The 14,071-nt window shown below is 37.5% G+C and overlaps 1 protein-coding gene across 1 annotated transcript; it reads right to left on the bottom strand.

The window, feature by feature from the left end:
* Positions 1-12,214: 12,214 nt before the first annotated feature.
* Positions 12,215-14,036, bottom strand: LOC100378177 (uncharacterized). Its single transcript, XM_002737431.4, has 2 exons — positions 13,681-14,036; positions 12,215-13,547 (listed from the first exon to the last, which is right to left on the bottom strand). Exons 1-2 carry the CDS (start codon positions 13,895-13,897, stop codon positions 12,319-12,321), a joined length of 1,446 nt encoding a protein of 481 aa, XP_002737477.1. The 5' UTR covers positions 13,898-14,036; the 3' UTR covers positions 12,215-12,318.
* Positions 14,037-14,071: the final 35 nt, after the last annotated feature.

The raw sequence follows: 14,071 nt of genomic DNA, 5'->3' as shown, positions 1-14,071 counted from the left end.
ACAAGTTTTGTGTTAATTTGGAAAACAATTTTTAATGAAGTGTAATAAATGCATTAGTTATTAGTGTAATACATGCTTTTTAGTGAGTCTCTTGACCCATTCGATATTGCCTCATATATGATCCTTAGCTAAATGCAGCAGTGTCAATTGAATGTGGTTGTATTTGGCATGGTTGTTATACATTGTGTTTTTACTGGTAACACCCTGAGCGTAGCGAAACGACCACTTGGTGTAGTCACAATTGTAGAACACTGGCGTTAGAACCCGCCGGTCATTGGCGCCCGCAGTATTTCCACACAGAATCAGTGCAAACCATAACCCAATTGTAGAAATGAATGTAATCAGATTGGCAAGAACGCCAAACTCTTTATTGCCAAGTACAGTACAGTATAGTATATTTTATTTGACATGAAATCACGTAATTAATACACAAATGGTGCACAACTGAACAAAACACAAGCACATATAAACTAGTTCAAAATCATGGTAAAATATAACTATCTTTGCCACATATCACACTTGCATCAACACACAAGAATACGACACTGTTCAATTCGGAAATTTCAGAAAGAATTCCTTGCCCATTATAAAACGTAATTTATAGACCCCTTGGGTGCCTCACACTTCCGTTGGTATAATCCTACTATTTCAAGAACAATGATTTAAAATGAAGGCGACGAATCAAGTGGTTTTACTCCTGGAGGCGTGATGCAGCGCACTACTATCAAATTATCACCTGATTGTAAGATCGTCGCTAATTGGCTCCTGAATTGGATTACGATTTCGGTTTCAAAACACCCTGGAAAGTGTTCTAGGTTCATGCAAGGGATTGTTTTCACGGAGCATGTCCGAATATGGTCGCCTTTTGTAAACGTGAACGAATATAATAAAAAAAATAGTAAATGCGAAGCGGTAAAACAAGAATCGGGGAGGCCAAAGAAGCTCATTGAAGAGGGTCGGCAAAAGGTATTTTTGTAAGCTGTAATAAATTGTTTTTATTTTCGTAATAGTGTAATTTAAAAAAAAAAAACTTAAATTCGTAGACAGTTGTAAAATACAATCAGCTATTTTATTTGACCATAATTTGTACAAATATCTTATTTTTTGTAAACATCATAAAGCATTTTCCACATTAAATGTCGAAATTCGCACGCAAATTTCAATTTTGATTCTTAAACAAAAATTATCAAGTATATTATAAAAATGTTAAATGTAATTAGGAATTTACTTTATCTGTAAAGTGTTACAATCATTTTTACTGTAAATGGAACTTTCTATTTTATATCCTGTAAAAACGTAAAAAGCATGTTCTATTTCCTGTAATATTACTAATAATACTCACTTACATACTCATTTTAACCATCATTGGCGATTACGTTAAGTATTCATTTTTGCACCGCCAAGGTGTTAGCGGTAGTACATGCATTGTGACATTCAAGGTATTTGTAAGTTGATGCAATTGTTTTAATATTTTCTTGCAGGAGTTCCTATTATATAGACATAGATTCATAATTAATGTTTGTTTAACCAGTGTGCACAAAATTGTTCTGGATTTAAGATGCCTGAGAATATTTTGTAACGCTGTTATCATGATGAGCCTTTCTCACATTACCAGGATGAGATTTGTCGTCGAGGTAAGACTAGGTAATTGTGAATTGAGAACTACAAGTAAGAATACATAATAGGTGTGACAAGTGTATAGAGTTTAAATTCTTAATAGATATTTGTTCATTTTGCCCCGTAAATAATGTTAATGTGATTTGTTTCATAATAGGTTCACAGGAAAAACACAATTTTCGCGGACGTGGTTAATCTTTTGTCTGAACTAGTTTATGAATGATGCAGCTGATTTTGATATTCTCCACATGGTGATTTATTCCAATAATAATTAAACTTCTTGAAGCAAAGTGCGTAGTAACGCCTTTGTGGTTTCATGCAAAGTGGCTGTGTATTAAGACAGAGAAGCAAACTGGTATAAAGGAAAAAAATGATATCTCTCGTGTTTTCGCGACCGCGCCGTGATTCACTGCCAATTTGCCTCAACTCACATTCGTTCCATTATGCTTTCGTTCTAATAATTGCAATTCTATATCGATTTTTATGTAAGTGTGCAAGATGTTTTCAATATGAAATGCCTTGTATATTATTAATGTTATTGAACTACCATTTACTGCAGAATCAAGTTTCAAGTACGGAATATGGCGTCTCGCTTTTCTCAAGCAGTGACATTCAATTTTGCATTGATTAGTTATTCTCTGAACATATACACCAACTTTTTTATTTAATGTGAATACTTGAACATACCGACGTGACAATTTGATTTGATACCATTTGATTTACAAATAAATATACAATGGGCAATTAAAAATATCAAACTAATATACACGTTTTAATATTACGATCTGGACAGTAACTATTAGTATATGATTCCGCACATTTGTACTTCCATCACTTATTGGTCTGAATCTGAAATCATCGTCATTATAAGCATCCTCGTCGTATTGTGAATCAAGGTTTGTCTCAGAATTTTGTAAATCAGCAGCTGGTGAGACATTTGTAGCTGCAGGTATGTGTACATGACATGTGGATACACAAGTACATATACCTGTACATACCAAATTGTTCTTAAAACATCCCCTCTTTTGCCTGTCTTGCAACCATAACATGCCATTGCCAGGACTACAGATGCTGCTGGTAGAATGTCCATCCAATCATTTTCAAAAATAATGTCTTTAATAGTCCAAACTTGTCCATCTGGTGTTGGTTGTTTTTTCTTCCGTGTGAGGCAATTTTTGTAGAGGGATGCTTGATAATTGGCGCTCTGCACTTTTTTCCTCAGTGCACTTTGACAGATGCAAATATGATTGTGCACATTTCATTGACCTTGGTAGTTGGAATAGGCATGATGCGTTTGGTCCTGACATTGAAGCTGTAAAATATGCAAGTTGCTGCTTCGCATGGTATGAATAGGACATCTGGGGGATTAAGACTTCCAAGTGATGCCATCGCACTACGGAATACGGCATTATTATACAGCAATCAGACAAAACCTATTTCCCTCGACTTTTGAAGGCACTCGTGGTGTCACATCTAGTAAATGGATGAGCCCCTATGAAACCTTCTGGTGCCATTTCTTCAGGTTTCACTCCTCTAGCTGTGAGATTGATATAACGTGTTTGACCTTGTACCAGTTAAGAACAGACACTTGGATTTGATCCATTTCAACCCATATGCAGCTGATGCCAGCACCATGACATCAGTATCAGGGGAGCGAATGATGATAACATCTGGTTCTGGAGTTTGATATGATGCATAGTGTCATGAAGGATAAGCCGTTGATCCGCTTCTTCCATGTTATATTCCAATTCCGGAATGTCCTTGCATTCTATTTCATACATAGACACACGGAATTCATAGCATTTGTTCCCAGCTGTGGCAAGTAGGATGTTCCCAGCAAGTAATTTGGCATACTTAGCATTTGCTCTTCAATCAGAAAATGTGCCAACTAATGACTCTTTAAATCTCGAAGGGTCTTTTTAAACAGTTTGTCCACTTTTTGGTGTGCACTGCTAATTACGGCGACAAAGCCATGAAGGTGCGACAATGTCATATAAATCATTATCGGATAATTATCGGCTAATAAAATCTAATGAAATGTTGACATCACTAACTCGTCTTACGGTTTTTCTCTGATATTATCGTCTAATAACGTCTAAGTTAGGCACCCATGTCCGGGCAACTGTTAGAAATGATTGTTTTATCGGATAATTATCGTCTAATAAAATCTAATGAAATGTTGGCAGATATGTGTGCAATATCGTGCTTTCCTCGATAAAGCTACCTTGAGTTCGATTTTCTCGTTCAGGATTCTTTATTGATATTTCTGGATATATGTCAGTCACCTAATGTACATATGCTGTACAGCTCGTGGTGACCTGTCTCATTATCAACATTAGGACAGTTTTTGCCAAGTCGCCGAATGTGGAATTGCTATTTACTTTCAGCTGCTGAATAAGTGTCATGGCACAAAGCCCTAACAAATGAATCAAAAGTTATATACATAAAACGTGGGTTGTCACAAATATTGGTGAATATCTTTGATAAGAATCAATACTTTTATCATCATGGAATGTTAGTTCGTGATTTTTTTTCATTTACAAAAACATATATTTAGCCACTTTCACAAATATTCTATCATAAATGGAACCAGTTATATTAGGTTGTATAGGCTTGGACGCCATCTTGGATTTGAAGGTTACCGCCAAACAATTTTTCGATCACACCAACAAATTATTGTATCTCATACCATAGCGGGGCAAATAAACACAGTGAACCTAGTTTGTAGGCCGGGTACAATGTGAGTGTATATTATGTGGGATCAGACCTTCGCTTATTTATTCAAAACATGGCTTCACCAACCAACAGAGACAATGCGCATGCGTGAATTATAAGAACGGAAAATATGCTAATAAGACAAATATACTACACTATGTTGGCCGCACCTGGAGTTGTGGTTGAACTAGCATGGTATACGTTCTCGGAAACTGTTCTTGTGTCGGATTCAAACAGAACTAGAGTCCGAAAGTGTATACATAGTGCTTATGCCAATTGATTGCGTGACGTCAATAATATGATTTGCGGAGATTAAATTGATTGAGTTTTAAATATTCGCGACATTGGATAACGGAATTATAACCAGGCATCAAAAAATTCGGGTGAAAACAAAAAAAAAACCAACAAGTATTGTTTGGCCTTATTCAAGTACCAGGTACAACATACTGGGTGTTGTAGACAAGTCACTTATTTTCTTTCATTAAAAATTGAACTGGACAACTGATTGATGGTATAGTTTTCCACAGGAGAACGTCGGTTGATAACAAAAACTGGGCCCGGATACGAAGTTCGCAGAAGACATTGTCTTTAGAACTTACTTTAGTTGTTTACTAGCACGTATTCTGCTGTTATAATTATTATTTCCTGCCGTTTTAGTATTGTATTTTCTAGATCCTTTGGCCAAACGCAGCATTTACTGTTGCGTTGAGATTACGATGATACATTGTAACAATGTCGTCGCGGGTGATCTCTTGTCAGTGTGCATCGTAGCCGAAATAAAAAGCACGACTAAAAATTGGCATTCCAGCTCAGCAGCCAATCAGCGACGGCCTAACGTTCAGATGACAATTTCGGTTTCAAATACCCCGGCTTAGTGTTCTAGGTTCTTCGCGTAATTAGGTGTTCGTATGCAAGGGATTTTTCCACAGAAAAACAACGAATTAGGCCGAATTTTGTTATCGGTTGGCTTAATATAACCCCAACGGACCGTATTTTTGTGAAAGATTGGTATTTTTGTCCTGATTTGTAGGAATCTGAAAAACGCGTTTCACAACTTGTCTCTTAGTTTTATGCGTAATTCAAGATGGCGGCCCCATATAGTAAATATCGTATATATTTTATTATCACGTGTGCGCCAGCTGACTGCGGTCTGACAGGACAGGACACCATGATAGATTGGTTCATACTTTTATATTTTTGAATATCCTGGTTGTTGAAAACTGAACCCATACGAAATGACGGCAGATTACATTATCAATTACGATGATTTATTGGGCACCTAGAATTAAATATACTATGGACATATACACTGGAGTCAACAGGGCCAACTCAAGTCGACGGTACATTGCATGAGCCCTAGACTGACAAAGTCGGAACTTCTTTTTCTTTTCTTTTTTTTTGGTTTACAAGAAGAAATAATTAATTCTTCTTTTATTCCTTTTAGCATGATCACTAAACCGAATCTGACCACCAAAAAAATCCCGACTGGACGCATCTGCGGACATTAGACTGCTATTAATTATTCATGATTGGGTGTGTGAAAGTAAACGTGACCTTTGAAGGTCTCATGCCACTAATTAACCAATGGCTGCTCAATTTAAATGCCCAGCAAGAACCAATGAAATTTTTTAAATATTATTTTTCTCAGGTGCTCCCTGTTTGAGGGCGTAATCACCTGGGTCAGAGGTGAGACCAACATGTGGTCTTTTGTTTACTACTTAGCGGCTGTGTACCTGTGGGTTTATTCTGTGTGTTAATGGATGTTCTAATCTTGGTGTTTTTCCAGTGATTTCTCTTGGTGCAATCCAAATACAGTAGGTGTGTCTTGTTTACCTGAGATTTGCAAGAGTTTGAGCTGGCCAACATGTTAGTTTTTTTCATATGGTTGATTACTGGCATGTTGATTTCCCATTTTTGAGCCATATTTTTAACTTTCTTCGTCATTTTCATATAGCAATCTCGTCATATGTTAACATTGTCGTCTATGGAAATTCAATTAGTGGTATGAGCCCTGAAGTTGATTCGATTCAATCGCAGAGATGGATACATTAACTCTTTTAAATGCAACGGCGATACTTTCATCCATGTTTACTGAAAAAAAGTCCATTTAAATGTCCAATGTATAAGTAGTCTTTCAAAATCGCTGAGAAATCAGAAGTGAAAGGTCACGAAAATTAACATAGATAAGAGAAGACGTATGTATACAGCTGCACTCTGATTCGTTGTCAATGCTCGGGGTCGGCTGCAATTGCGCCCATACGGGATTTCTTTCGCAGTCACGCTAGTTTTCGCGATCACGTTAAACGGCTAAATTGACAATTGATTATATATATTTTTTAACCAAAAAAGAAGTCCCGACTTTGCCAGTCTACACGAGGCCGTGTATTGACAATACATATTGTCGGATGATTAATACAGTAGGTCATGATGTCGAAAATGATAAACCAATCACAATTCGTCAATAGCTGAACGAGCGAACAAATAACCCAATTAACTCGTTTGGATTGAGATATACCAAGGTATTTCATTAGAAAACGGTTGAGTTTATAAATACATGGGTAAACATGGGTTTGCTGACTGCATGTATGCGTGTCTATGAGGATATTATTAAAATGGATGACTTGAAGTCTGTTTCATCTGACTTAGAATGTCGAATGCAGAGGGAGCGTTTCAGTTAAACATCGAATGATGTGGGGGAGATAAACATATTTTACTTGAATATCCACCTATCCGGTGAAGCAAGGCGATTAGGTGCCGTACGCGAGCGCCGGTTCGAGTCACGCACGCAGTACGTGTTTACTATAATTAGACATAGTCTTTACCTTGCCGTTTATTCGGTGTTATTTGCTTACTTTACTTCCTATGTCGACAGCAACTATGAGTTTAAAATTATTTCTCAGTACTTATTCACTGTTATAATGCTGTACCATTACTTTCACCATCCTACTACAGCCAGATCTGAAGGCCTTTGCCGCATTCTGGCCACGCTGTGTGGCGCGGATCGCGTGGACGGGTTTCATGTTCTCTGCACGTAATAAGCTCGGTTATTAAGCATCCTTTTTTGGGGATGCCCGGTGGCCGAGGGGAAGACGTGTAGTGGCGTGAAGCTAGGCGATTAGGTGCCGTACGCGAGCGCCGGTTCGAGTCACGCACGCAGTACGTGTTTACTATAATTAGACATAGTCTTTATCTTGCCGTTTATTCGGTGTTATTTGCTTACTTTACTTCCTATGTCGACAGCAACTATGAGTTCAAATTTAAATATGTTGCATATGTAGGAGTAATCTTGTTACACTGTTCAGGGGAGTGTCAACAGCAATTTTTTGAGAGTATTTGGCCTTTGTTTTCACCATGATGGTTGACAGGCGGTGAAAATGCCCGCCCCAAGAATAAATGTCTCTGTGTACAGTGGAAGCTGTGTTGACTTGGATGTCGAGGCAATACAGCGTTCGTTTTTAGTCGCACTTGAAATGGTAAATAATTATGTTATTATGCTTTACCGTACTTGCGACCTTCGAGCGTGGTGATAGTGTTGTCGCCACTGTTGAGTATTATAGATGTGTTATACCCAAAAGCTCATGGTGTCACTGCAACATATATTGACAGAAATGAAGTCGTAGACATCAAAAATGAAAAGCTTCAAACGCTTTCTGGCAGTCATTGTAACAAAGCTTTCTATTGGTCGGTAAACTTTCTATCGCGCAACCACGTGACACACACTGTTATAAATGGAGTTACCGCACGGAGTTGTAGATCAAGGAGGTTCCGAAAGGAACAACACCGTGCAAGCGGACGGTGATGAAATCATGAGCCCGAGTTTTGATCTGGGCGCGACTTGCACTAATTACCGACTCTTCGTTACCTTCCAACCACCAACAAATACCTAATAAGTTTGGTAACCTCTCAGTTTTTACTCGTTGGTCTACGCAATAGTCAAATTCGCCATCTTATCTCCTATATATGTCTCGTATCTCGCGCATGCGTGGCGCATCGCCCTTCAAGCCTGTTTGAGCTGTGTTCAACATCTTCACTACTGATCATGTTACTGGGCTCATACCACTAATTGAATTTCCATAGACGACAATGTTAACATATGACGAGATAGCTATGTGAAAATGATGAAGAAAGTTGAAAACATGGCTCAAAAATGGGAAATCAACATGCCAGTAAACAACCATATGAAAAAAACTAACATGTTGGCCAGCTCAAACTCTTACAAATCTCAGGTAAACAAGACAAATACACACAGAATAAACCCACAGGTACACAGTTGCTAAGTAGTAAACAAAAGACCACATGTTGGTCTCACTCTTGACCCAGGTGATTACGCCCTCAAACAGGGAGCACCTGAGAAAAAAAAATTAAAAAATTTCATTGGTTCTTGCAAGGCATTTAAATTGAGCAGCCATTGGTTGATTAGTGGCATGAGACCTTAAGAGAAATAAGAAGGTTTAATAAACTTCTTGTTGATCTTGTATATGATGGAATATCATTAGACGAGTAATTTCCCATGCAAAAAAATCCCCCAAATTTAAACCCTGGGAGTTATTTATCAAAATCTACCACTTGGTGGCGCCCTATACCCAGACAATTAGTTGTAGAAATTGGCAACATACACACTCATCATAACACCAAATTTGATGGTAGGCAATGAATATAAGCCTGATTATTAGATGCAATACTGTAAAGTATAATGTTCTCATTCACCACAAACAAGTACAGACCAACATTTGGCATGATTAGTAATTTTAATTAATTTCTAGAAATAATACATAGAATTATGACAATTAAAGGTAGTTTATCACTATAATTATAAAAAAAAAAACAATTCTACTGAATCAAAAGTCTCAATTCATCAGCTCATTAATTCTCCAATTATTTAAAAACAAAAAACAATTCCAAGGTATCTGCATTTAGGCCAGAGACCTGTGACGGGCAACCTTTGATATACCAAAACACAACAGTGGTTTGATTTACCATGGCCACATTTGGAATTTGCTCTACATAAAAAAGCTTAATCAAATCTTATGTGAAAAAAAAGTAGTTCAAAGAAACAATTTGGGATTAATTAACAAACTATTCACAAAAATTCTGAGAAATAGCAATAATTGTGAAATTGAAAGAGTTGTAATACTTGGCTAATATACCGACAGTATGCAAATCTCTTGTCAGTGACAAGATACACAACACAATTTTGAGAATTTATTTGAATATTTGGGAGTTTGACCTCATTAGCTAGGCGATTAGGTGCCGTACGCGAGCGCCGGTTTGAGTCACGCACGCAGTACGTGTTTACTATAATTAGACATAGTCTTTACCTTGCCGTATATTCGGTGTTATTTGCTTACTATAGAGGTCTTTCACGTGACGTCATTAACCCGGAAGTCGGCCATTTTGGAGGTCCTACAATTGTGTCGTCTGCGTCGTCTGTGTCGTCTGCGATCATAACAATAGTACGCGTAAATAGATTGATTGTTTGCTAGTGTATCTGTTCATTTCCTTCAGTCATTTCCATTTACTTCTTTCATTGCAAACATGTCTGGCTCTAAATTGAAACCTAAAAATGCTCTCTGTCTGTATCGTGAAACACTTTCTGGTGCAGAACAGCTACGTTATGAAGCAAAACTGTCTACTATTGGGGGCTGTGACACTTACGTGGTTGATGCTACTAAATGGTCTGCAGACGTCGCCTTGTTACCGTCCGTGACATATCCAGATATTGTGAATTACCTGGTTTTCAATCCTAGCCCTTACACACTGGATGACTTAAAGTGTTACAAAGGTCTTGAAGCCTACAACCAATTTGTTTCCGGTTGGGTGAGAGAAATGAAAACATTTGTGTGCAATGAAAACATTGTAGTATCTGCTAAGGTGAGCACTAATATATGGCATTGTCAGTATTTTTAATAGTCCACTGTTTTCTCAGTCGTGGATGTCCTTTTGTTAAGAGATATATGTCTGTTGAAAATCTCGGTCTCAGTCTGGTGTGTTTTCTATTAACTATAACGATACATTACAATTGTTGTACATCTTGTGCTTTGGGGCTTCAATTACCTCATATTTATTTTTTTACACAGGTCATGCATTCTCAGAGAATGAGTGAGAAGCCCCTACAGCCCTGGATGATAGCGAAACAAAATGGTAGTGTTCTGTGTGCTCATTGTAACTGCATGGCTGGTCTTGGGGAAACCTGCACCCATGTGGCTGCAGTTCTGTTTGCAGTGGAGGCTACTGTTAGGATTCGAGACTCCAAAACAGTGACTGATGAAAAGGCATATTGGCTTCTACCATCATCTTTGAAATCTGTGACATACAAGAAAATGAATGATATAGACTTTACATCAGCCAAAACAAAAAAGAAACAGTTGGACTTGGCATTACAGACGCAAACTCCCCTGGCTCCAAAAACACCACTGGCTACACTTAACAACATACCACAACCAACAGCTCAAGAACTACAGTCACTTTTCAATGAGTTTCATCTAACTGGGTCAAAGCCTTCACTGCTCTCGTTGGTTCAGCCATTTGCTGCTGGGTTTGTGCCACATTCCAATGATTCCATCACTGAAGATGAAAGTTACCCACCAGCTTTAACAACATTATATGATGTCAACTATAGCAACTTAAATTATAAAGAGTTACTGGAGAAGTGTTCAACAGTTCAAATAACAGTGACGGAACAACAAATAAAAAATGTTGAGTCACATACTAGAGAACAGGCTAAATCAAATAGATGGTTCCAGTTTAGAGCAGGCAGAGTAACTTCATCAACGTCCAAAATAGTATGCAGAACCAACCAAGACAGCCCTTCGATAAGCCTAATATCATCCATCTGCTATCCCATGCTTTCCAAATTTTCAACTGAGGCCACTAGATGGGGATGTGAACATGAAGACACTGCCTTGCGTGAATTTTTCGAAGTGATGTCTCAACACCATGAAAATGGGCATATAGAAAGAAGGGGACTTGTAATTTACCAAGACCAGCCATTTATTGCAGCTTCCCCAGATGGTGTTTTCATTTGTGACTGCTGCAGTACATCTTGTATAGAAATCAAATGCCCCTTCAATCTACGAAATGAAAATCTTGATGGCTGAAGAAGGAGAATGGCGTAGCAACACTTGTGAAAGATCACAGTTACTATTACCAAGTCCAGACTCAGTTGGGTGTATGTAATTTACAGCAGGGGTATTTTGTAGTTTGGACTAAGAATGACATGCACATTGAAAGTATAATGTTTGACGAAGAGCTTTGGGTAACAATCTGTGAACGTTCAAAACATATATTTTACACCGCAATAATGCCAGAACTTCTGGGAAAATTTTACACCAGCAATCACAAAGAAGTCAGCAATGATGGTGCAGCCTCTACGTCCAATAGCAATGATGATAATCTGTATTGTTATTGTAACCAAGAAGAACAAGGCAACATGGTTGCCTGTGACAACACAGAATGTGCTCTTGTCTGGTTTCATTTCAAATGTGTTGGAATTAGAAATATACCAAAGGGAAAATGGTTTTGTCCTGACTGTAGGAAACTACCAGAATACAGGAGGAAGAAAAGATTGTGTGATGCAGCCATATTGACATTATGAAACAGTACATCTCTCAATGTTATGTAGTCAATATTTATTTGCATTTTTTCACCCAGTATCATTCTTTTATATATCCAATATTTATTTACATTTCATTACTAAATATGATGCAGTCAATATTTATTTACATTTTAGTGAGTGTGCCTCCAATGTTAAGCAATATTTTGTTTACATTTTTATTATTTCCAGTACAAGGCAGCCAATGTTTATTTTTATCCATTTTGTTTAATGTGTACAGTAGTTTAAATTCTGACATTTAGAAAAGAAATTATGACACTGATAATGCTACATGATATCAAGACAAAATATTTTATTTCATATTTACAAAAGCATGCTATTAAGTGGGTGTACATAAAAAGTGTAAGTACCTGTGAAATATGTCTGAATATTGTTCAATTAAAATCTACAACAGACTCAGAGAGGTTTGCTAATGAACAACATACGTGTGCTATTTTGTCTACCATTGTTGTACCCTGGTCATCTTTAGAAATAAATAAATTGATTGGAAGAGTACTACCCAGTATTGTATATTTCTGTCGCACCATTCCAATGACCCTTTCCACATGAATTCTTACATTAGCTATTTTTCTGGTTGTTTCAACATCAACTGCAGACAATTGGCTTTTTCCCCGGGTAAATGCAGGAAACTTGAGTTCTGCACAAACAGAACCAACACTCTCCTGGATATTAAAACCACGATCAGCCAGTATCAAATCTCCTGGTAATAAATTGTCAAGAATGCCACTATTTTCTGTAATGTGTTTGTCACTCACTCTACCACCCCAAGCTCTAGACAAAAATGACACAGTACCCTGTGGTGTAATGCCCAGCAAAAATTTGGCTGTATTGTGGTGTTTATAGGAAGACCATGTTTCAGCACGTGCTTTCAGATTTGATGGTCTTTCTATAAACACCTCAAAACAGTCAATAATTACTGCACATCTAGAACCACAATGCTGTTTAAACTGCATTGGCATAGTCATCTTCAAAGTCTCCCTATCTGGCCAAAAAACGAATGGTTTTGTGCGAATGTACATAACATTAATAACTGAAGTTATAATTCTTGACACTGAAGCAGGTGAAATGGAAAACTCATAGGCTAAAAATTGTACTGACAAATTCAATCGAAGTCTCATTAATGTTAACATAAACATTCTAAATTTGTCTAAAGACGTACGAGGAGGTAAGTGTTGTTCTATGAAATTGTACAATGAAATTAAAATGGCAAATGAAGAGATGCCAGTAAAAAAATTTACTTTTTCATTGTCTCCCTCTAAGTCTACCTGTGACATTTTATTTGTATATTTAGAAAGTTGTTCTTTCAATGATTGGTTTTCTGTTCTTAGAGCTTGGAGTTCATTCTCCATTGATTTTAACATAGAGGTAGTTAGGTCTGTTTGAGTGCCAAACTCAGTTGTACTTGTAGCGTTTTCCTTGTTTTCCAACGCCAACCCCTCTTCCACAATGACGATCTTTTCCTCTGCTTTTCTTTTCTGTCTATTGTGGAGCCTATTGTACCTGTTTACTGCCATTGTTTGCTTCAGAACATTCTCCCCGTGCTCGACATTGACTGTTGGCACCCAGTTTGGGTTACCTTTGTCATAGAGCCGGGCCTTTTCACCTGCGGGAGACACAATAAAATACACTTGATTATCATATTATCGATTTTCTCTACCACCAATTCCACTGGGTTTTATCAAATTTCAATGCCTGGTGATAAATAAAATTGAAATTGTAAACAGCGAGAAACCTACCACCAATAAAATGTGCCGAGCATATTCTGATGTTACCCATGTTTCGGTTTTCAAATTTCTGTCCGAGGCTAGCCAGCCATTCTCGTCGCCTTTCACTACTCAGATTTTCGCAATCTTCGCCTTGATTTACCACTACTGCTGGTAATCGATAAAATTGCAAATGTTTGTCCCGATCTTTTCGATTTGTACATCCAAAAACTACACATTTCAAAACCATTTTCGAGAAGACGATCGACCTTGTGTTACGCAATAACAACAATACGAATGAAGGCCTCCAAGATGGCGGCGCGTCTCATTGTCAAGGGAACAATGACGTCAGTGAAAGACCTCTATATTTAAATTTGGTTGTTTAGGATTACTTTAAAGTTAAGTTTGTGCTGTTATTTCGATT

Source organism: Saccoglossus kowalevskii, chromosome 15, assembly GCF_978046115.1.
Source record: "Saccoglossus kowalevskii chromosome 15, keSacKowa6.1, whole genome shotgun sequence".
NCBI lineage: Eukaryota > Metazoa > Hemichordata > Enteropneusta > Harrimaniidae > Saccoglossus > Saccoglossus kowalevskii.
The sequence above is the reverse complement of the archived record's forward strand: the minus strand, read 5'-3'. Positions and strand labels throughout refer to the sequence as shown.

What these genes read in the sequence shown, in the direction of transcription:
- LOC100378177 (XM_002737431.4), bottom strand. Translation starts at nt 13,897, where the DNA reads ATGGTTTTGAAATGTGTAGTTTTTGGATGTACAAATCGAAAAGATCGG. An exon ending in CTCGGCACATTTTATTGGTG is followed by an intron (nt 13,548 to 13,680) that starts GTAGGTTTCTCG and finishes TGTCTCCCGCAG; the next exon opens with GTGAAAAGGCCCGGCTCTAT.